At 42.5% G+C, this 22,190-nt stretch overlaps 1 protein-coding gene and 1 non-coding gene across 3 annotated transcripts; both read left to right on the forward strand.

Annotated features, from left to right (window-relative positions):
• Window positions 1-2,896: 2,896 nt before the first annotated feature.
• Window positions 2,897-18,026, forward strand: STX11 (syntaxin 11). 2 transcript variants are annotated; one of them, XM_065731551.1, is made up of 3 exons: window positions 2,897-2,912; window positions 11,954-12,146; window positions 15,044-18,026. In XM_065731551.1, exon 3 carries the CDS (start codon window positions 15,049-15,051, stop codon window positions 15,913-15,915), a length of 867 nt encoding a protein of 288 aa, XP_065587623.1. In that variant the 5' UTR covers window positions 2,897-2,912; window positions 11,954-12,146; window positions 15,044-15,048; the 3' UTR covers window positions 15,916-18,026. The 2 variants fall into 2 exon arrangements, with proteins under 2 accessions (XP_065587623.1, XP_065587613.1); XM_065731541.1 differs by lacking the exon at window positions 2,897-2,912 and adding an exon at window positions 6,877-7,097.
• Window positions 18,027-21,045: 3,019 nt separating this feature from the next.
• On the forward strand, window positions 21,046-21,128 carry TRNAL-UAA (transfer RNA leucine (anticodon UAA)). Its single transcript has one exon. It is a non-coding gene; the product is annotated as a tRNA-Leu (tRNA).
• Window positions 21,129-22,190: the final 1,062 nt, after the last annotated feature.

Raw genomic sequence — 22,190 nt, forward strand, 5'->3', positions numbered from 1 at the left:
GTCACAAAGACTTCTGAGCCTCTGCCCTGCCAGACAACAGAGTGCTCCCTCTGTTGCTGAACCTGCTGTTAATTGAAGGGTAAGTGTAGAGAAGATACCTCATTCCCCTCTGATAACAGGTGTCAGAACGTGTCTTTATGGAACACAGAAACAGCTAGGAAACACTTTTCACTAGGCCAACGGTTGTGATAGGATCGTTGAAATGCTGAGTATGTAGGACTATACCCTTGTGTTCAAAAGCCATGGCAGCAGAATAGACAGCCAGTGGTTTACTTGATAACAACCCAAGCCTTCAGCTTGTGGAAATCAGTTTTGCTCCATTGGTTTCAGTTAACAATTTTTTTTTATGTCCACCATGTGAAAATATTTTAAGTATGCTCATTTATCAATTACTAGCTCAATAATTAAGATTCCATCACCTCCAGAGTCAACACAAGAGCCAGGGCTATTCCCCTTCTGTCCAATCTGGCATTTAATAGAATCTTAATTAGATTTGCAGCTCTTTAAGCACTTGTGTACGTGCAACTAACCTTCAGAGCCATGCATGAGAGTGAAGCTGTGGTTCGCAAGGAATTCAGGGACATTAAGCCCAGGGCTGGCTCCACTTGCCTTGCTGGCGTAACTGGAAATAATGTTAACTCCTTTCCTAAAGAACAAAGAGAAATAGCCCTGTCATGGGCTGTCCTACACCTCTGAGAGCACCTCTGTCTGCACAGCTTTCAGCAGCCCCTCCTTTTCTAACATTTTTCTTCATTCCCAGTCAAGGGGAGAAAAGGAGAGTTAGAAGAAAAACAGCTGCAGGGCTCAATGCTGTTCTTCGCTATCCCTCGCAAATCCAAACAACACTATGAACTTCAGCAAAGAATTAAGCTGGATTTAGCTAGCTAGTAGAAGGCCTTGACTTCTGAATTCTTGTCAGCAGCCCATTCCTCATACAAGTGAGCAGGATCTCACTGAGTCACTAACGTTTAGTGAAGAAGCTGTTCTGTGAGATCCCCTGCTTTTGCCAGAGGCTGCAAGGACAGTGAAGGCTCAGCAGAGGAGTGCTTGAGCATCATCACTTCGAAGTGGGAGTGCTGCAGCTGGAGACTCCTGAGTGAAGACATATAATGCGACTTCCTAGCATCACTCTAAGCCTTCCTGCACTCATCTTGGAAGCTGTCAACTCATTTGATTTTGGGTCCGCTTAACAATCCATGAGGTTGGAAAGAGAAGAGTTGGCATTAATATCAAGTTATCTGTCCAGGACCATGAAGCAGTAATTCAGTTAATCCACAACGTGCGAGGTTGCACCAGACTTAATTCTAGCTTAAAAGAGGCTTGTTTGGATTATCCAGAAAAGTAAAAATAAATGTTAGGTGTCTGAGAACGGGTTCTGTGATGCAGAACTGAACAGGCAGCAATGAGCTCTATTTTTAGCTAAAAAAAATGTCACAAGTATACATTATTAATCAACGTTAACTCCGTAACAGCTAGCAAGGCTACTTGTCCCCAGAGATACTGTCTGTTGTGCTGCCCAACCCCTATTTAAGAAACAATAGGTATCACTACAGTAGTCAGTTCTGCCTTTAGCTATGTGATCAGAGTTATTTTCCTTTCACATTTTCACAGAATGTCTCTAGTTTAATAGCATGAAGTGGAGAAAAAAAACAAAACAAAACATACTTTGTTACTTTTGTAGCTTTGCAAATAATGTCTATCAGGATTTGGAGAAAAATAAATTGATAAGGCTGAAAACTCTCAGTCTTGTTTATGGGTTTAATCACTTTGTTTAATCACTTTCATTATTTCAAACATTACAGAAATGAGCATAATAAATGCTCGTAATAATAACATTCACAAGAAATGAGCATTAAAAGTTTTTCTCATGACACAGTCTTTACATGTGACATACCTGGTTATGTTCCTCTTAACCTTTTTAAGTTGCACCAGGGGAGGTTGAGGTTGGACATTAGGGAAAAAATTCTTCTTATGAAGAGTGGTGAGGCAGTGGCATAGGCTGCCCAGGGAGGTGGTGGAGTCACCGTCCCTAGAGGTGATGAAGAACTGTGTGGATGTGGCAGTGAGGGACATGGTCAGTGGGATGGTGCGGATGGGTGGACAGTTGAACTGATGATCTTAGTGGTGTTTTCCAACCTTAATGAGTCTGTGATTCTATGATCCATGCAAAGCAGACTGTGTCTATGCCCACCACGCAGTTATATTAACATTCAGCTTCATTTTCAGCTCTGTCTGTATTCAGTCCCAGCATCCTGGAGTTCAAGACTCCACATGGAAAGAACCAAGGAGTGCAGTCTTAGGTGTTTCGCCTTATCCCTCAGGCAGATGGTCCTCGCCGCAGCACTGCGTGGACCTCGCCTCCTCTCTCACACAGAACGGCAGCAGAGGTTCGATGCGTGCACCCAGTAGCCATTCCGGCACGGCATCTCCGCGCCCACGTCCGAAGCGCTCAGGAAGGGGCCGGCGGTACCCAGGGCGCCGGCTGCCAGGCAGGGCCACCCCGCGCTCGCCCATTTCCCGTACAGCTCCGCCCCCCGCAGCCGATGGGCGGTGAGCCGGGCCGCGGGCGGGGCGTTCCGCCGGCACCGGCGCTGGCCTCGACGGCGCGGACTCTCCCACGGTGCTTGAGGCTGCGGGAGCGGCGCGTCCGGTGCGGGAGGTGAGTGCTGGGACGGCATCTTCCGCGCTGGTCCTCGGCGTCGCCGTCAGCGCTGAGTGCCGCTCGAAAAAGGGTCCGCGGGGTGCGAAGAGTGCCGTGCGGTTTGGCTTCGCGTGAGCCGCGAGGGAAGCGTGAGGTCGGCAGCAAGGGAGTGGGCTGTAGGTGCGGTTCCGTTTATAGCCGTGGTCACCTGGAAGGGGCAGAGAGCATCGCTTGGTTTCTGGCAGCGCATGGAGGTGCTTGCCTTCGTAAGGTAACAGCTTGTAACCTCTTCTCCTTGCGCATCCCCGAGGCCAGGTCTGTGAGCTGGGCGGGAGTTAGCGCTCTTTGATTGCTTCCTATTAAGCTGGCCTTAGTTTCTTGTCCTGCCGAGGAGCGCTGCTGTAGTGTGTGTGTCTGAGATAGCAGCGGGAGGAAATGACAGGGAAAGTATCGCTGACCTACAGTGATGCTTCTTGTTCCTGGGGTATTTTTGGAATCTCTTTTTTTAATTATTTTTTTTAAGCTGCCAGGGACCCAAATGGAAATGCTTTTTAAGATGAGAATGCCACTTGGATGCTGGCTTCCTGTTAATGGTGTCACTTGCTGTTAAAACAGTTTTTCTATGGGAGTGGTGGGACTACAAGAGGAGCACAAGTTAATTCAAAAGAACGGACAGAAGCTTTAACAGAGCAGAGAAAAACAGGGCAGAACGCCTCCTTGCAAAAGGATGCTTTAGACGCCTAGCACTTCTGAAGACCTTCTCTTGCCTCTTTTTTCTCGCTGCCTCTGTTGTATCACCACTGCTCTGAAACTGTCATTGCATGCTAAAGTAGAGGACAATTAAATATGGTGTTTTGGCTGAGGCTAAAGCCACATGTTAACTTCTGTTGTCGTAAGAGATCTTTATCCAGAAAATAAACATGATAAAGAAGATCTCTCAACATGTTAAAATGCCACTGCATACTGCTCCACAGTCTTGCAGATTTGGGGTGGTGCAGGGTTAGGCTCAGTATCTGACACCTTGTGTTGTGCGGTGCATACTGTTTTTGGAGAGGGAAGCAAGAGAGCGCCTTCTGTGAGGAAAGACACGATGCTAACATAACTAACCTAGATCTGCTCCAAAGAAGAGATGCTCAGTGATAACAGAAAGAGATTCTGGGTGGAGGATCCACTAGGACTTCCCTGGCTGCAAGGGAGCTGGCTGACCATGGACAAGTAGGGCCACGGAGAGATTTTAAGGCATGGCTCAGTCCATTCTGGGGCAGCAGACCAGTGTCTCCAGAGCAGGCCTGTAGGGTGGTCCTGTTGGTGACCTCTGAGGACGAGGGCTCCGTGGTGTTCCTGTGGAGAACTGATCCTGTTTTATCGTATCACAGCTAGTTCTGTGTAACTCACATGTAATCAAATGGAACAAAAAAACATTTATTTTTTATGAACTCCTTTTGTACATTAGTGTGGTGTGTTTAGGCCCCATCCCTTGAGGGACTGAAAGCCCCAGGGCCTGATCTGGTAGGTGGCAGCCCTGCCTGTGGCTGGGGATTGGAACTGAATGGGCTTTAATCTACCATCCAACCCAAGCCATTCTGTGATTTCTATCTGTTTTTTTTTTGTAAAGAACAAACTTATGTTCTCCTCTTCGTTCAAGCTTGTGGTTTCTAAAGCATTTGGAGATGCTATTCAGTACCCTGTGACTTTCCTAGCTTGGTAATGGGTGCTGGATACAGTATTCCAACCAAGGCCTTACTGATAACAAGCAGGGTACAACTGGTGCTTCCTATGCCACCTCTCATACAAGTCACATATGTTCTGTTTTGTTTTTACAGTGGCTTTATACTGTGAACTTGCATTATAGCTTGTAATCTACCGTAATGCCGCTGATACTTTCTTGCTTTTAACCCACATGTTCCCTATTTTCTATTTGTGCAAATAATTTGTTCTAAAAGTGCCATCCTCTGAATTTCCTTTAATTTTTCGTAGATCTGCTATGACTTGCCAGGCTTATCCTGCATTCTAAATGTTTCCCCTCTGCCACCAAATGCTTGGCTCTGCCCCCTCCAAGTTCAGTGTTGTCTGGAGGCTGTGAAGGCTCATTATCCAAGTTGCTAATTGAAATTACGGGTAACCTCTTAGACTGACAGAAGGCCATCATAATGTTGGCATATTTGAAAACAGTTATGACAGAAGATAACTACCAAACATGAAGGTGCCTGAACAAATACAGCCTCCCTTATAAGTCAGGTGAAATATTTGATTCCTCTCTCATCCTTGCAGTGCAGAGGTGACAAGACATGGTGCAGAAATATGTGAGGTAATGCTAATTTAATTTAACCTGATACTTTTACCTCAGCCTCAGGTGCCGTCTCACCATACTGATACAGCCTTGCAGAGAAGCCATTTCTGGGGGTGCAGCTCCGGGCCTGCCCCTGGCCATGCCCATGCTCTGTGGCTGTGCCACGCAGCTGGGGAGCCAGCAATGTGGTTCAGCTTCTGCCTTTTTGTTCTGCTGTTTTGATAGCTTCTGCTGATTGTGTCACCATCCTGCTATCTCATCTAGCCTTCTGCACACAGTGCTCAGTGCTTCTCATCTAGGCCCTGCTTCAGTAGTTAATCACAGTGTATCACGGGACCTGACTTTGTGAGGCTGATCATGTGTGCAGCTTCTGCTCTATCTGCTGGGCAGTAAACAGGGAAGCAAGTCTAACTGATGTGGTGTAAGATTATTCTTGATAAACTTGTATCAATAAAAGATGGGGAAAGATTCCCTGAGTTCTGGTGGCACCATATTCCCAATTACATCTGTACCTTGTCTCAGTGTCTCTGGTACTTTGAAGAGGCCTGTGAACACCCATAGGTGGTATGTGGTGACTGCTGTACTGCTGACTAGCATGTCCTGGGGTTGAGACTTTGCCTGTGCACGTGTGTGTGAGCACGTGTTTCCTGGCTGAACCTCTCTGGTCCAGTCACAGGGGTGTAGGTTTTGTAGGAGGACCCAGAACTCAGCTTCCTGTACTGGCCCGTGTGAGCAAATACCAATATGACACCCCATATGAAATGTAAAGGGATTTTTTTTCCTTTTTAAGTAGAACAGTTGATCTCGGATTGTAACTCTGTACTTTAAGCTCTAAATATGCATATATTAAAAAATAAAATAAAATGCTGTTGTGCAAATTTAAATGCTTCTAGAACACTTTGCTTCTGACTGATATCACATGCAGATGCCAGCCTAATGTCTTAATTGTGTCTAAATACCATTTGGTAGTAGCAGTGGTAGTTATGTACAGCCTGTACCCAGTTATTCTGCTGGACAGACCTGTGTCAGGCCTGCTGAGGTGATTCACCAGAGCAGGATTCACCTGTGGCACTCAGTGATGGCATCACGCAGATTTCCACATACCGTGACTCAACATGGTACTCAGCTGCAGTAATTGGCAGGAATGCATGGATGGCCATCTCACTGTTTTATGTTTCTGTATGACTATGTGCGAAGGCTGGGGAAGTATAGTCCGTATTCCCTTTCCCCATCCTGTTTTAACTGAAGACTTGGGCTTTGCCTATCACAGGAAGAAAGGGCATGCTGCAGTAGTTAGTCTGTAACATACTACATGAGAAGTACACAAAGGAGAACAAAAGTGGGATTTTTTCACTCCTCTGTGATAAAATACATTCTTATGTCCATGCAGCTGCCTGTAGTAGCACTGAATTTTCAGAAAGCCAGGCATGCTCTCAGCTCTGAGGCAGTAAGGGTTCCAGCTGTACAGTGTTTCAGAACCTGCAGCTGATAACCATAGGGTTCATAAAGTCCTTGGGAAAAAGCAGCAGCTAAATTTGGGATGTACGTTATACTTGCTTGTTTTCATTCCAGTCACATATAGGAGCGTGATGACTGTACACGTGAAGACTATTATTTTTTTTAATGGGCCATGTCATGAACATGGAGAAACTTTTTTGTCTACATGTCTGGTTGTGGAGGATTGGCATAGGCCCCACACGACAAGACAAAAACAAAGCTAGTTGCAATTGTAAAGCAGTGGTACTTGTGAGGAAAAATGCTCAGAGAAGATAGTGAGAATCCATCTTACTGTCTGTGCAGGTCAGAAGACTTGTCAGTGGTGATCCATAGCTTCCCAGCAAAAGTGTAGGCAGCCCAATAAATAGTAACAGCAGATGCCAGGATAATGTTTAATTACCATGTAAGCTGTGTAGTAGTAATGTAAAACTAAAGATTTTTTTCTTTTGCAGCCTCTTCATAAATATATGAAAAATCATGTGCATGTAATGTGTACAGCAGCTTCTCTTGTGCCTGGAAAACCTTATAACCAGTCTCTGGTAAGTACTAAAATAGTTAATGCTGCTGAATAATCTGTGAAGCAGGAGACGCGCTAGATCCTTGGATTTATAATATGCTCTGGTGCAAAAACTGAGAGTTACTTTGCTTAATACTGTAGGAGAAACCTGGGTAAGTCAAAGAAGCTCAAAAGCTATCAGCAGTCAAGCAATTATGTCTCATTACTTTGAGTTAGAGGAAACAACCTATTTGAATGTATGTGGTTTTTCTCCCCCCCCGTGCCTTTCTAAATAGCCTTTATGGTATGAAAGAAAGCAAGGTAGACATGGAGATTCAGATAACTGTAAATAGTCTGCAGACAATGAGTCCTCCATGTTTCTCTGAATGTAGCAGCTTGCAAACAGAAGTCAATGCTCTGTGTAAGGTTTGGAAAAAAAACGTTCCTAAGACACCTGCGGTTTCATGCACTCTTGCTTGTGTGACTGGAAGTAGGATGGGGGTGTTTGCTGCAAACAGGCGTTGACTACAGTATATGAAGTTGTTTTGTCTAATATTCTCTGGATACATTTTCAACTTTGTGATGAATTTGTGCAGCTTTATAGCTGGTGTTCTGTATTACTTTCAATCCTGAATGCACTTGGTGTATTTTAAAACACTGCCGAATACAAGGAACACTGGAGAAAATAACTTCCTTTCAGTGAGGCTACAAAAAGATTTCAGCATGCTGATCTCCATAGTGTTTGTTAATATTGGAGAAGGAGATACAGATGAAATCTTAAAACAGTTCCAGAAGGCATGGTACCTTAACCACTAGGTTATGATTTTTTGGTCTTCTGTCAAGCTTGCACAGATGAGGAGCAAGAAAAAGAGAAGCCTGCCATTCCACCAGTTAGGCATCATGGAATTAGGTCTGGAAATATGGCTTGCATTATGGAATTAGGTCTGGAAATATGGCTTGCATTATGCTCTGATTCAATTAGAAACTTTCTCTTTTTTTTTTTTTTTTGGATAGTGGAAATCCTATTGCAAACAATAGTCTGTTTTCCAAGTTAATATTATCTAACCTATTATTGGAAAACAGATACCAGACAAAATGATTGAATCTGCTCTAAAACAGAAATATAATTATTAAATATGACACTCCAACTCTCATTTGCATTTACTATAAATTATTCAGATTTTTGTGTAGCAGCAGCACATTATTTTCCTCACAGTTGAGTATAGAGGACTCTGGAAGTCGTAGCATCATAGAATTGCTCAGGTTGGAAAAGACCCTCAAGATCATAAAGTCAAACCTCAACCTAAGCATACTACCCTAAATCTAACAACCCAGCATTGAGTCCCATCTGTGAGCATTACATCCAGACAAAATTGCATCAGTACTGTGTGGTCCATAAAAAGTATAGAAAGTCAATGGAATGTGCTGATATAAAAGTGGCTATAAAATAATTCTGCTTAGGAGCAGAGTTGTTCACCACTTGTTTCTTGGGTCACATCTGTTGTGTTTCACACAAGCAGTAGCACATGGCATTCAGGGGTAGGGTACCAGGCCAGTTGAGCCATGGGGACTCATACTGAAGCACTTAGTGACTTTTAGCTTCTGAGGGAGTGAAGAACTGTAGGTAGAAATGGTATTAAATGACTTATTTTGGATTATCTGTTGTTCCTCAAGTAGGCCACTTCAACTGAACTAAGACTTTCATCTTCTAAGGTCTTACTCAAGGATGAAACAATTACTGACTAGACTTTTGTTAAGCTACAAACCACTTCTAGCTAGCAGCTGCCTTTTGGGAATGATGTAAAAAGCAAAAATACACACTGGCTTCCTTCCCAGCTGCTTGTGATGCAAATGTAGATGCTGTGCTGAACCTGCTGGTTTATTTCACTCCTTCTCACCAAACTCAGTGATGTGGACATACAAATGTTAACACTGAGACAAATAAGTGTGCAACTTGTTTGCTTTTATATATTACTCTCCAGCCTTTCTTATTTCTACTTAGATAACAGGATGGAAAACATTAGCACAGTAGTGGAAATACATGCTCGTAGTGCTGCTTTGCATAACACGCTCTTACAGCCAACATTTGTTACTGCAAATAGCTTATTTTATCAGGTATTTTATGCTACCAGTCATTCAGGACTTCTTGTCTGTACACGGGGCTTTTGGGAAGCAGTTTTCTGCAGCTTTTAACTTTCAGAGTGGATATCCTTTTCTGAAATCCCATGTCATGCAGTCTTATTGCAACAGAATAGCTTGCAACTTTCTTGTGCATCATGGGAAAGTTAGTCATAGTGATTAACACCAAGAAGCAGCGTGCTAGCATGAAGAGGTGAATGCTGAATATATCCCCTACTGACTCTGCTTGGTGGGTATTTGGCTTCAAAGCTGTAACCTTTGTGCTCATTACCTGGCTTGTATTTCCTGTGTGTGTATGTTTGGGTGTACACACCATGATGGGTTGCAGAAGGAACTTGATTTTAACAGACAGATTTATCTACCCCAAAAATACAGACAGGAAGGTAGATGTTGCAGTTTGAATATATGCACAGTATTTTAAAATAAAATCAAACCAGCAGCACATCTATTAGAGCACGTATTTGTAGAATGAAGGTATTTATATACAGGGTGCCTGGTGTCTTGATACTATAATGTGTTGAACATATCTTAAATAAAGTTGTGCAAGTCGTAGGATATATTTATCCCACATTCAAATTATCAGACTTTAGACCTGAGGCTGTGTAATAGAACAAATTATACTGGAGGGAACTTCTGGACGTCTTCTAACCCAGCGACCTTCAAACCACATGCAGGTAGATCAGGTAGCTGAAGGTGCCGTCCAGGATGCACATTCCAGAATTTCTTTTGCCATTTATTCCAGTATTCATGAGTCTGTGTTTGTTTGGTGTTACCTGTTTTCTTTTCTCTATTTTCTGGTTCCCACTTTGGTCTGCTGCCCCTGGTGTTGTACACCTCATGTCTGGTAGGTGCTGGCAGTAGTTAGGATCTCCCCTGAGCTTTCTATTTTCCAGGCTGAACAGCCCCAATTTTCCTGGACTCCCCTGACACAACAGGGGCTCTGGCACCGCAGGCCAACTTGGTGGCCTCCCTGGGACTCACTCCATGGTGTCTGTATCTCTTGCAATATACAGCATTCCAGATACAGACTCTCCGATGTCAGATGGGGGGATGAATCACTTCCCTCGACCTGTTTTGCTGTTCATGCCCACAATGCTGTTGGAGACCTGTGCCACAAGGGTGCAGAGCTGATTTATGTTCAAGTTGATGTCTACCAGGACCCCAAAGTCAGAGGGATCTGGATAGGCTGAACAGCTGGGCTGAGGTCAATGGGATGAGGTTCAATAACGCTAAGTGCCGGGTCCTGCACTTTGGCCACAATAACCCCATGCAATGCTATAGGCTTGGGGCAGAATGGCTTGAAGAATGTAGAGAGGAAAAGGACCTGGGGGTGTTGGTTGATGCTCGGCTCAACATGAGCCGGCAGTGTGCCCAGGTGGCCAAGAAGGCCAACAGCATCCTGGCCTGTATTAGAAATAGTGTAGCCAGCAGGAGCAGGGAGGTGATCATCTCCCTGTACTCAGCTCTGGTACGGCCGCACCTCGAGTACTGTGTTCAGTTTTGGGCCCCTCACTACAAGAAGGACATTGAGGCCCTGGAGCGTGTTCAGAGAAGGGCAACAAAACTGGTGAGGGGTCTGGAGCACAAGTCTTATGAGGAGCGGCTGAGGGAGCTGGGATTGTTCAGTCTGGAGAAGAGGAGGCTCAGAGGAGACCTTATTGCACTCTACCACTTCCTGAAGGGGGGTTGTGGTGAGGAGGGGGTAGGCCTCTTCTCCCTGATAAATAATGACAGGACGAGAGGGAATGGCCACAAGTTGCGCCGGGGAAGATTTAGATTAGACCTGAGGAAGCATTTTTTCTCTGAAAGAGTGGTCAGGCACTGGAATGACCTGCCTAGGGAGGTGGTTGAGGCACCATCCCTAGCGCTGTTCAAGAAGCATTTAGATGAGGTGCTAAGGGATCTGATTTAGTAGCTTAGTGGGTAGGGATGGTGATAGGAGGATGGTTAGACTAGATGATCTTGTAGGTCCTTTTCAATCTAATGTATCTATGAATCTATGCAAGTTCTCTTTGCAGAGATGCTTCCTAGCCAGAGAGGCTCAGTTTCTCCTGCTGCATGGGGCTTTATATAAAGGAAGAGATTGCTGCAGCTATCCCTAACAAATAGTAATGTACTGTATGTCACGTTAACATATGTGTTTAAATTACAAACAGTGCTATCAACATGTAAGTAAATGTAACTAAACTTTCCTGAGTAACAACAGGAACAGAGGTCAACTTTTTTAAACACTGGTCCATTTTACAAATGACTGGTCCCCTCTGCTCTCCCTTTTTTCTTTGTTTGTTTGTTTCAGTTCTTTTTTGTCACTTCTGTCACTGATACTATCAAAAGAATGGTTGGAAGTTACTAGCATCTCTTGGGAAGATGTGTTTCCCCTTTGTTTGAAATGGGGAAGACTTCTGTAATGCCACTGCATTTGAGTTTGTTTTTCGTTGTGAGAATCTCCTATATTAGCCTTTCTTACCCTTTTTTACTCCCCTTGCCAAGACCATTTCCAGCTGGGCCTTGGCCTCCTGACTCGAACCCTACACAGCCTATCAGCATACCTATAGTCTTGGGTAACCTGTCCACGCTTCTACTGCCTGTGCATTTTCTTCTTGCTCTCCATATTGACTAGCAGGTCCTGGTTCAGCCATGCTAATCTCTTGCCTTTCTTTCCTGACTTCCTATGCTTGAGGATGGAGAGCTCCTGTGCCCTGGGGAAAGCTTCCTTAAAGATCTGCCAGTTCTGCTGAATCCCTTGTCCTTCAGGACAGATTCCCAGGGATTTTGTTGATTAACTCTGTGAAAAGCTCTAGTCTTTCAGAGCTAAGCACTGAGAAACTGGAAATCCTCATGATGAAGATTGCCTACAAAACTTTAATTTGATCCCTCTGTTCATATTTAGAATTGGATTCTACTGGATCACAGAGATCGTAGAGGAAGCTGCATGTGTCTTTGGAGATGAACATCTCATGAATGGCCTAGATCCATGTGTTTGTTCACCAATGTCCAGCTTGTTACTTTGGGATCTTACATGGTCAAGTCCCTGAGACCAGCAGCAGTGGCTAAAGTCAGGAGCTGACTTCCAAATTTACAAGGTACAGAGCAATGTGCTTTGAGTGTCTTAAGTTGGCATTGTAACTCATCAAGAGTGATGCTGTTGTCCATAATCACTCTATGCTGAAATCTGTGTCTGTGGATGGGCTGTTAGAAGTGCCCTCCCCAAAGGACTATGAGGAGTGTGTGGAGCATTCTGGGGATATCACAGGAGAAAACTCTGAGGAAATGCGCTGTATTAACACAGTAAATGAGATATCTGACCGTGAGCTGAATGATGAGTATTACATTTTATGTTGCAGAACATTTTCTTCAGCACACACAGATTGTAGACAGACTTGGTGGAAGTGATAGGATGTAGGCCAGTGTTTAATTCCGTGATTGTTCTGTGTATGGGCAACATTACAGTGCAATCTGAGGCTATACTTGGGAGCTCTTTGCTCTTATTTTGTTGCTTCACTTTTTAACTTTTTATGTGTGTTGTATTAAATAAACAAAAACAAACAAACAATACTTTTATGGATATGCTGCAGAATTAATATCCATATACATTTATTACAGCATTAGTAATTTTCATGCTATGAATTACTGTGTTTCTACTTTTCCATTTGTTCTTATTGTTGCTTTATCTAACGCTTTAGAATACTAGTGAATAAGAAAGACAAATTGCAGAGTGCACCCTTGAGGGTAGAGGAAGGAAGTGTAGACCTATTCCTGCAAAGTTATCACATTATTGTGCAAGGGTTCTTACTCAATGTAGTTCTCTGTTTAAATGTACTTTCCCCAGTCTTGGCCTAGAACTCTTGCTTAAGTTTTGAACAAACAAAAAGCAGTTATTACTCATACCAAACTCATGATGTCTGTGCATACTGGAGAGCATCTCTGGATTAAAATCATTGGTAGATGCCTACATTCCTTGAAGTTTGGAAGAACACAGCATAGTGGCTAGTAGATATAACTGTTCTTATTTTTCCAGAGAAGCTCAACCCCTTTATTAAGCCCAAAAATAAAGAAGTATTAATTGTTGAGCCACTTCTAAGGCTGCTGTGGAGATTTCTTTAGGAAGTCTGCTGAGATTTAGTTTTCCTCAAGTTGAAGGACCATTCCTGTAAGCATGGGGGCAGTGTAAGCCTGCACACACATGATGTGCAGAAGTGAGATGCCATCTGCATAAAATAGATGATCACTTTAAGGTTTGGGCATAAAAAATATTGTTTCCAAATGTAGATGTTAAAACACCAAATAAATAAATCGCTGAGCACAACACATGGCGGTTCAAGGATCGGGCTAAAAGTGGGAGGACTCTAGGGAAGCCATTAACAGTCAGGAATGCTGTCAGACTAGCAGTGTGTGACTGCTTTTCAGACCCACATCTACATTTCAGGTGAAAAGCTCAGAAACAATTCGTTACTAGAAGAGATCTAAATAATCCCGAGCCATTGCAAGATGGCTCTTTTTTCCTTTTCCACCACGCTGTCTAGAGAACATTCCAATAACCATTTCCAGACATGGACAGTAGATATTCTAGCTACACTGACTGTAGGTAATCTTGGCCATGCAGTTTTCAAGTCAAGCAAACTAGTCATTAAAGCTGCCCTATGCAATTTTGTTTTCACTGTAGGTGGGGATTTTTCATCTCAGTGTTGTGGCGTGAGGTGTAGGTCTTGGTTTTGTTATTGCTGTGGGAGGTGGTGGAAAACCTTTGATATCTGAAAGCTTTCTCCCTATAATTGAATTACATCTATGAGGCTTCTGGTTTAAATTCAAACAGTTGTTACATATGTAGATTCCCGACTGAAAGCTCATTTTTCATCATATTCTTGGACTTGTTTTTTGTTTCATATTGCTTGGAACAATTAGTTTAGGTTGAAAAACTTTTTTTCACCAGTGTACATGAGATTCTAATCAGAACACTTCTGGATATCAGTGTGTACTCACTGAGCTGAAGAGTCTGTGTCTGCGATGGAATCTTCCTTCTCCTCCCCAACATCTTTAACATATCTAGCAATCCCAAGAAATTGGCTGTAAAACATAAGTCTTAATTCACATTGGATTTAGGCTTGTTATCCTAAGTATGTTCACGTGGGAGTAACTGATAAACATACAAAGGGATGTGTCCAGAGCAGTTAATGTGTTTATAAATGATCGTGAAGGTATTCTAATTCCTGGAAAAAATAAAGATGATTCCTCTAGACACAGAGATCTGGCAATGTCATGCTTGTTATCACTTCTTAATTTGGTTCTCTTTCTTATTAATTTAAATGATGTCATGGGAGATACAGTTTTTGTGATGGGAAATTTTCAGCTTCCTGCTTGCTGTAATACTTAGTACAGGGCTCTCAATGAAGCTTTCAGTCTTACTTTTAGCAAATATTTTAGCTCTAGAATTTCAAATGAATAGGAAATTTACAGGAGATTTATGTCTTGTTATCGCTTAACTAGTCTATACAGATTACTCATTCTGCATCTGTTGTAGAGAAATTTACAGCTAAATTTAGGTCTGAGGCAAAAGAACAGATCCTGACCTGTAACAACAGTGTTACTTTATCCTATCTGTAAGGTGTTTCCATCATACAAAAATAAGTAAGACTTAGTTAGTTGGTTTTACTTAGAAAATTGAACTATTGCTGTGTTTTTTTTATGCCTGGTGCACTATGATTAACAACAGCATCTGAAGACCCTATGTTATATATATGCGTATGCATATATATACACATATATATCTTGCTGCTTTTTACACCTCCTTTCTTTCCCAACAATATTGATTAAAGCTGTATACTTTCCTGAGAGGCTTTTGCTCTTCCAGGAAAAGCAAGCTTAGAATGATAGAGGACCTGCAGTATTTTGGTTTATCTTTAATGTATCATTAGTTATGAACTTGTAAAGCAATACTTTACTTACTGTAAATTTTTTTCTTTACTTTTCCTCTGTTATACAGGCAGAATGAAAGACCGGCTAAATGAGATGCGTGAACTTGCCAGGTTGCACAACCAAGAGTTTTCTTATAGTGAGGATGATGAAAATTCACCCCGTGACATTCTCCTTTATGAGACTGATTATGCCTTGGAAACTCTTCACAAGGACATAGAGAACATCCGGACTGAAAACAACCTCCTAAAAGAGGATGTCAAGCGTCTAAGAAAGCAAAACAGCCGCTTCCTTACTTCCATGCGTCGTCTTAGTAGCATTAAACGGGATACTAATGGTATTGCCAGAGACATCAAGGCCCGTGGAGAAAGCATCCACAGGAAACTCCAAATAATGAGAGATTTCTGCGAAGATGCAATAACAAAATATGGGGTTATGTCTGTCATTGCCAGGGTAGCAAAGAACCATTATGTTGACCTCATGCATGCCTTCCAGGAAGCTATGTTTGAGTACAATGCAACAGAAATGAACCAACGGGAGAACTGCAAGATCCGAATTCAGCGTCAGCTAGAAATCATGGGCAAAGATGTTTCTAGCAACCAGATTGAGGAGATGATTGAGCAAGGCAGGTGGGATGTCTTCTCTGAGAATCTCTTGACGGATGTGAAGGGAGCTCGGTCAGCCTTGAATGAGATAGAGACACGTCACAAGGAGTTGGTGAAATTAGAAGGTCGTATCAAGGAGGTTCACGAGCTCTTTCTGCAGGTGGCTCTGCTGGTGGAAGAACAGTCAGACACCTTTGACGTCATTGAGATAAACGTGCAAAACGTTGAGGACTACGTAGGAGAATCCAAAGAGCAAATAAAAAGAGCTTTAGAGTACAGAAGAAAACACCCACTCATGACAATCCTCTGCTGCTGCTTTTCGTTTTGCAGAAGGTGACTATCCTGAAGATATCATGGACCAACATGAATGTTTTCAAAATCAGATATTCTTTTCAATGATTTTTCTTTAATGACAAACCCTGTAAGTGTTGGAGCTATTGCACAGTTTGTTTTGTTTGGTAACGTGTTCCTAAATGTGCTGAAAAATCGTTCTATTTGTGGCCTGCTAGAAGTATTGATAAAACTATTTTCCACTATTTTTAATTGAAACTCACTCTCTTGTTGTAACTAGAGGTGCAAGTACTCAGAAGATCTCCGTGCAATGGTACTTGTTCCAGTCAAGAAAGAGGAATGAAGGATAGGCTGATAACAGCCTAGGGAAAATGACAAATTTCAAGTTTATTTAGTTCTTATTAGTCAAAGTGGTCTGCAGGCAGTGCATGTCTGTGGTGACACAATACACCACAGAATCAGGAGGTTGGAATTCCAACTAGTTTGGAGCCTACTTGATGCAAATACTTGAAGAGACTTTTGCTCTGCTTGTGCGACAAAGTACTGAGCCTGTAACCAGGAGCAGGATGCAAAACTAGTTTGTGTTTCAACTTTATTTTTATCTGTCACTGATCTTAACAGAAGTAAGCTGCACCTTAAAGCATAATAGGCACGTTTTCTCTGTTTGTGTTCAGGTAATTGTTTTTCTCCATCGTGAGTACCCATAACTGCAACATGGAAGCATCACACTGACTCTTTTTGAGTTATTGAAAGTCTTTATTTAAAAACTGCCACGCTTTTAGGTTTCAAATATGTGTTTCTGCCAATTGACATATAAGACAGCAAAAGAGATGTGTGCAGTGGCCCTCTGTAGAAGCATCCATAAGAAAGACGACAGCTGGGAGACAAAGAAAGCATTTTAGACTCCTGTGCTGGTGTTATACACACAAGCAGTTTTAGTTGCAGGACTACCCTGTCAACAGACTCTTAATAAGCACTCGTTTAAATCTGGAAATTTTATATATATTTTTAATAGCATGAAGGATTAAATTTATTAACATTGAGTTTTACTGGTTTACTGGATTTTCTCTCAGCATCTCTGAGGAAAGAAAAAGTCAGGTGTATTCTTCAGTGCACCTGAAGGATAAACAACATTTTAATGTCATTTCAGTGCCCTTTTCAAGCTTAAAAATAATCTTTCCTTTTATGTAAGAGAAGTCTGCCCATAGTTGGTTTGACAGATGAGGAGAGAATAGAACATTTGCAGCCCTGGAAACCACTGAGCATTGTCAGAGAAAGATGTATTCATAAGGTCTGGGGAGTGATTGTAGCTCCTACTTCTGTAAGTTTTCCAACTGGAATATTTCTAGGTGGCTTCCTGTTACACTGTGATCTGTTGGTATCCTTTGAATTAATGCAGGACATTTTTTCAGTGACTTCTTTTTTTAAATTCTTGTAATATTTATAGTTATTTTAACAAACACATTTAAACATTTCAAGTATTTTGTATTTAGAATTTTTGCCTAAATGTGCATAACCATCTTCCCTCACCGATCGCAGTGAAACTTCCCTTCTTAACTTTTGCACACTAATTTTTTATGTTAAAAGATTACCCGAACATTTCGTGCTATTTATATTGATATATTACAAAACAGCAAAAGAAATTCAGCTTCCAAGCTTTCACATCCTTGTGGGAAATGCTTCTTTGCCAGATAGGCTTTTTACACAAATAGAAGCTAAACAGAATTTTCAGAAACAGGAAGTCTCTTTAGCTGAAGTGCCTGTCTGTAGTAACATGGAAGCGTGAAGAACACTGCTCTTCTAAACTAGAAGAAATTTTGATATTTGGTGATGTCTTGATGATATCAGTGTTACCCTGAGACTCTCCCAACCCAAAATTCAAACTTGAAGTGGGAGAAAAAAACCTCCGTGGGTATTGACATTAAAGTCAATGGAATTGTGTTTGTAGAGAAATATCCTAAAGTGCCAACGGTCAGAACGTGGATGTAAATCAATGGGAATTAAAAAACATATTTCATTTTGTCTGCATATTCTTAGTACTTAACAGTGCTTTTGATAAAAAATATGTACCTGCTTGTTGTTGGTTTCTTTTTTGCACACGTGTATGTGTCCACAAAGGCAATAAAATATTTAATAAGAAAAACTGAAAATGCAGAGTGTTGTGCATCGAGTCAACAGCTCTGAATAGTTGCTTACATAGTCTAAGTTTAGTTTAAAAGCTTCTGGACTAAACTGTAAATTAGTGAAAGAAGACTAATGTCTAAAAGAACGTCCTCAGAATATTTGTTGCCACAGTAAATCAAATACATTGCATACTGAGATAGACTTATCATAATTTTTCCTATAAAAAACACGAAGTATGAGCTTCGTACATTCTAAGATGATTCTCTATTGCAAGAAAAAATAGAAATTTATTCTGACAGTTCAGAACTATCTTGATGATTTTGTTATTAGAAATGCAAAGCTTATATTCAGATCCTCAGTCTGATTTGAGGCAAAGCAGAAGAGAGTAAAAACATGAGGAAAAAGCTAATTAGAGTCCTTGACTTGACTTAAAGCTGTTGCTGTGGGGAAGAAACTACGAATCATTGAAATCCACTTAGTCCCCATAAAACTATTTCTCAGTTGCATTGTGAATTAGAAACATTTGAAAAGCTATTCCCAGTAACTAAAGAAATCATCTTCCTTTCAAACTTGTTCATTGCTTAATACTAAGGTTTTTGGTTTTTGTTGTTTTTTCTTTTTTTTTTTCCTGTTATGTAAGAACTCCATGAATTTGCACAGTAACAGCCAAACAGGCTTCTGAAAAAAAAAAAAATAGATTACACTACAGTTGCAAAGAATAATGCCACACAGGATGAGTGGAAGAAGATGATAAAAGTAAAGGCCTGATGCTGTTAACATACTACTAAATGAAGCTGCAGAATGGATGACTTCAAGCTTGCTAAGGAGAGCTGCCTTCTCAAAGTCAACACAGCTCCTATGGTGATGCAAGTAGTATAGCCTATGGATTTTTTTTTTTTCTTTACAAGATGTGAAAAACCTTATAGCTGGGTCTGAGGAGGTTGCAGTAAAAAGTGAGATGGGTCACTTTAGCTATTAGGGTTACTGGTATTTTTTGTTTCAGATCTTTCTGAGGAGCAAAGAGGATTGACAGCCAGGTTTCCATTGTTCTTTCTTAAAATGAAAGAGATAATTGTATAAATATGAAAGAAAAAAAATCCCTATTGCAAAATATAATGTATGGTAAACAACACTGAACTTCTTGTTTCCATTTCATCTCAGGGCGTTTTAAAATTTTGTCTTATTTTATTTTGAAACACAATTTTAGAGACACAGAGAAGCCTGTTACCCCAATGAGAAGGTCTACAGATGCACTTGTGTACTTGAGCAGGCATCTCTCTAGCGTCTTGGGAGAAACTTCTGGAAGTAAAGTCATAGAACTTAGTTTAATATACAGGTTTTTTTTATTTATTCTATTAAGAGGAGAGAACCTGAGGGTGAGCTTAATATCTGAACTGCTGTTTTTATAATCCAAATTTGTAGAGGCCAGTCTTCATCAAGAATTATTGAAATCACACCCTTAGCTGTATTTTCTAATTTCTTGAGAACAAAACAGGAGTTTTGAGCCATGGCAGATGTTTGAAATAACAGCTCTGAAAAAGAGCTATGAGCTACACATGGTTGTGTTTGTGTCTCTATAACACCACACGTGATTAAAGCAGGAAGCTGTCTTTTAATAGATACTGTATGTGATTACAGTTCATTTATTTCAGAAGTAATGTGATTATCATGTGAAGCCATCATATTTGTTTCTCTGATATGTAAGAACAGGTTTATCTTCTTGCATATTTTTACAGCGCTTTCCTAATAGCTGAGTTGAAGCCTATAATGGTCACTGGACAGATACAGTTCTGCTATCATACCTCACCTTATGAGGGTGCTGCGTTTCTTTGCCCCTTGGTCAGTACCATGGCAGGACCACCCTACCTGTTTATCCAACCACTGCTTCTTCCAAATTCCTAATGATCAGGATCCTATAACCTCCCTGGTAACGCATTCGCAGCTGTAATTTTTGTTGTTGCTAGAAAGCTTTTCTTGGCTCTGGTTTAAGAATCTCTTAAGTAAAACAGGGCACATTGCAGCCTATTCTCTTTGTAGCAAGTTTCCTTCACCAATGCATCCCTCCACTTTTCAGTTATCTCCAGGATGCCACGTGCCTTGACAGGAAGCTGAGAAATGACCTTGGCCTGGTCCATAAGATACCTTTTCCAGTGCAGCTGCTTCCTGAAGAGCTTCTGAGCTGCAAAGCAGAATCTGTTCTGACAGAGGATGCTTCTAGGTGTGTATTAGTGTAGCTGGCCATCAAAGCGCAGCCTGACACATTAAGAGAATCAGGATCCTCTTCCTCTTGACCAAGGAAGAGGAGCATGCACAAAGCCTTCACAGGAAAAACTAACATTTTACTTTGTCTCTCAGAAATAATTTCACACATGAGCAGGAAAGAAAATGATGATGCTTCTTAAAGGCATTTGCAGGGGTGCACCACCACATTGAATGTAGAACACCACTGGCAAATAGTGTAGCATGGTAAATGACAGTCAAGGCGCTGTTCTTTCATCAGTGGACATCGGAGCATGAATTATAAAATTAAGGATAAAGAGGCTGTGTGTTAGCATGTCCTATATCCCTGAAGGCTGACAACAACACGACCAGGTCGTCTATTTTCCAGAGGAAAAGTAAGCATGGCAAGAGCAGGAGCGTGGGGGAAGGACAGACGCAGGGCACGCCGCCAACCCTTCCCAAGCCGGGAAGGGCAGCAGTTCCCAGTCCCGCCTTCCCCGCTTCCCCCTTCCGCTCAGGCCCCGGCGCCCGCCAGAGGCACGCGGCGGAGGGGTGGGGCAGGCGCCCGGTCCCGGCTGGGCGAGGAGGGCAGGCCCGAGGCGGGGACGGGCCGCCGTCACCTCCCCGCACCGCAGGTCCCGTAGCAGCCGAACGGGGCCGCCCGCGCGCTCCGCGCTGCGCGTTCTGCGCCCTTCGGCGCTGGAAATGAAGGCGGGAGGGAGCACGGCGGGGGGGGGGGGCTCGGCGGCAGCCCGAAGGTCGGCGGGGTGCGGGAGCGAGCGGGTGAGCGGCCTTGTATGTAGGAACGTCTGCGGGCGGCTCCTGTATGTGCACCAGGATGGCCGAGTGGTTAAGGCGTTGGACTTAAGATCCAATGGACGTATGTCCGCGTGGGTTCGAACCCCACTCCTGGTAAGTGGTGAATTTTTTTTCCGGAGCGTCACGAATTTGCCGAGGAGGGCGCGGGCCGAAGCGGAAGCGTGTCCTGGTGGCGGGCGGCGAGCGGCGCCACGTGCGGGCACTCGGAGCCGGCCGGGCCTGCGGGAGCCGCGCTCAGCTCGGCTCGGCCGGCATCAACGCACCGCTGCGGCTGCTTTATCTTTTATCCTACGTTTAGTTTTGTCTTTTAAACCCTGTAACCTCAGCGCTTCAGCTTAAACTTGGCCTCACAGCTTATTTTTGTAGTGTTTATTTTTATTTTTTTTTTATTTTTAAACTCAGTTCTATTTACTCATCATTCCAGACGGCGTTTTTTGTTTCGACAGGAAAGGATCTGTGCATCCCGGGCTCTGCAAGGGTGGGAAACACAAACCCAGCACCGACGGACACGCTCTGAGTTATGCCCGGCGCGTTGCCCCCATCACATGAACTCAGGTACGTGTCGGTGTTCGCAGCCATCCGCTCTGTGTCACTGCAGCTGAAAAAATGCTTCTGAAGTGGCCCAGCTGAGCTCTCATGTTTGATTGTTTTAACTATTTCACCGTTCCTGCAATTAAATTGTAAATGTGAAACAGCGCCTTCTAGAGCTGCTCATTAAAAGCAGTACTGTTGGGTTCAAATGTTTTGTTAAGTAAACTTTCATTCCTGTTGCTCATTCAGAAACAAATGAGTAAAAATGGGCCTGTATTTGAATGCACGTTTTACTTGCAATATTGCAGCAGAAAATGACTGCCCTTGAAAACCCACAGCTTTGCATACAAATGGAGTAATTCTGCTGGGGCCTGTATGTACAAACAGCAGATGCACTGTAAATGTTTGGGATGCAGTTGAGATGAAAAGTCCTGACTGTGTCAGCCATGGGATGGGTTAGTGGCCTGCTGTTCAACATCCTAAGAAAGAAAAAAGAAAGTTTTTATTTTTATTTTTTACAAGAGCACTAATCACTCAAAAAAAAACCAAAAAAAAAACAAAAAAAAACAAACACAAAACCAACCAACTCTTTTCACATTAAAATGATACAGAAGACAGAGTTCCAGG

The sequence above is a fragment of the Cyrtonyx montezumae genome, unplaced genomic scaffold, assembly GCF_038088225.1.
Source record: "Cyrtonyx montezumae isolate F1298 unplaced genomic scaffold, pur_monq_1.0 scaffold_0, whole genome shotgun sequence".
Taxonomy (NCBI): domain Eukaryota; kingdom Metazoa; phylum Chordata; class Aves; order Galliformes; family Odontophoridae; genus Cyrtonyx; species Cyrtonyx montezumae.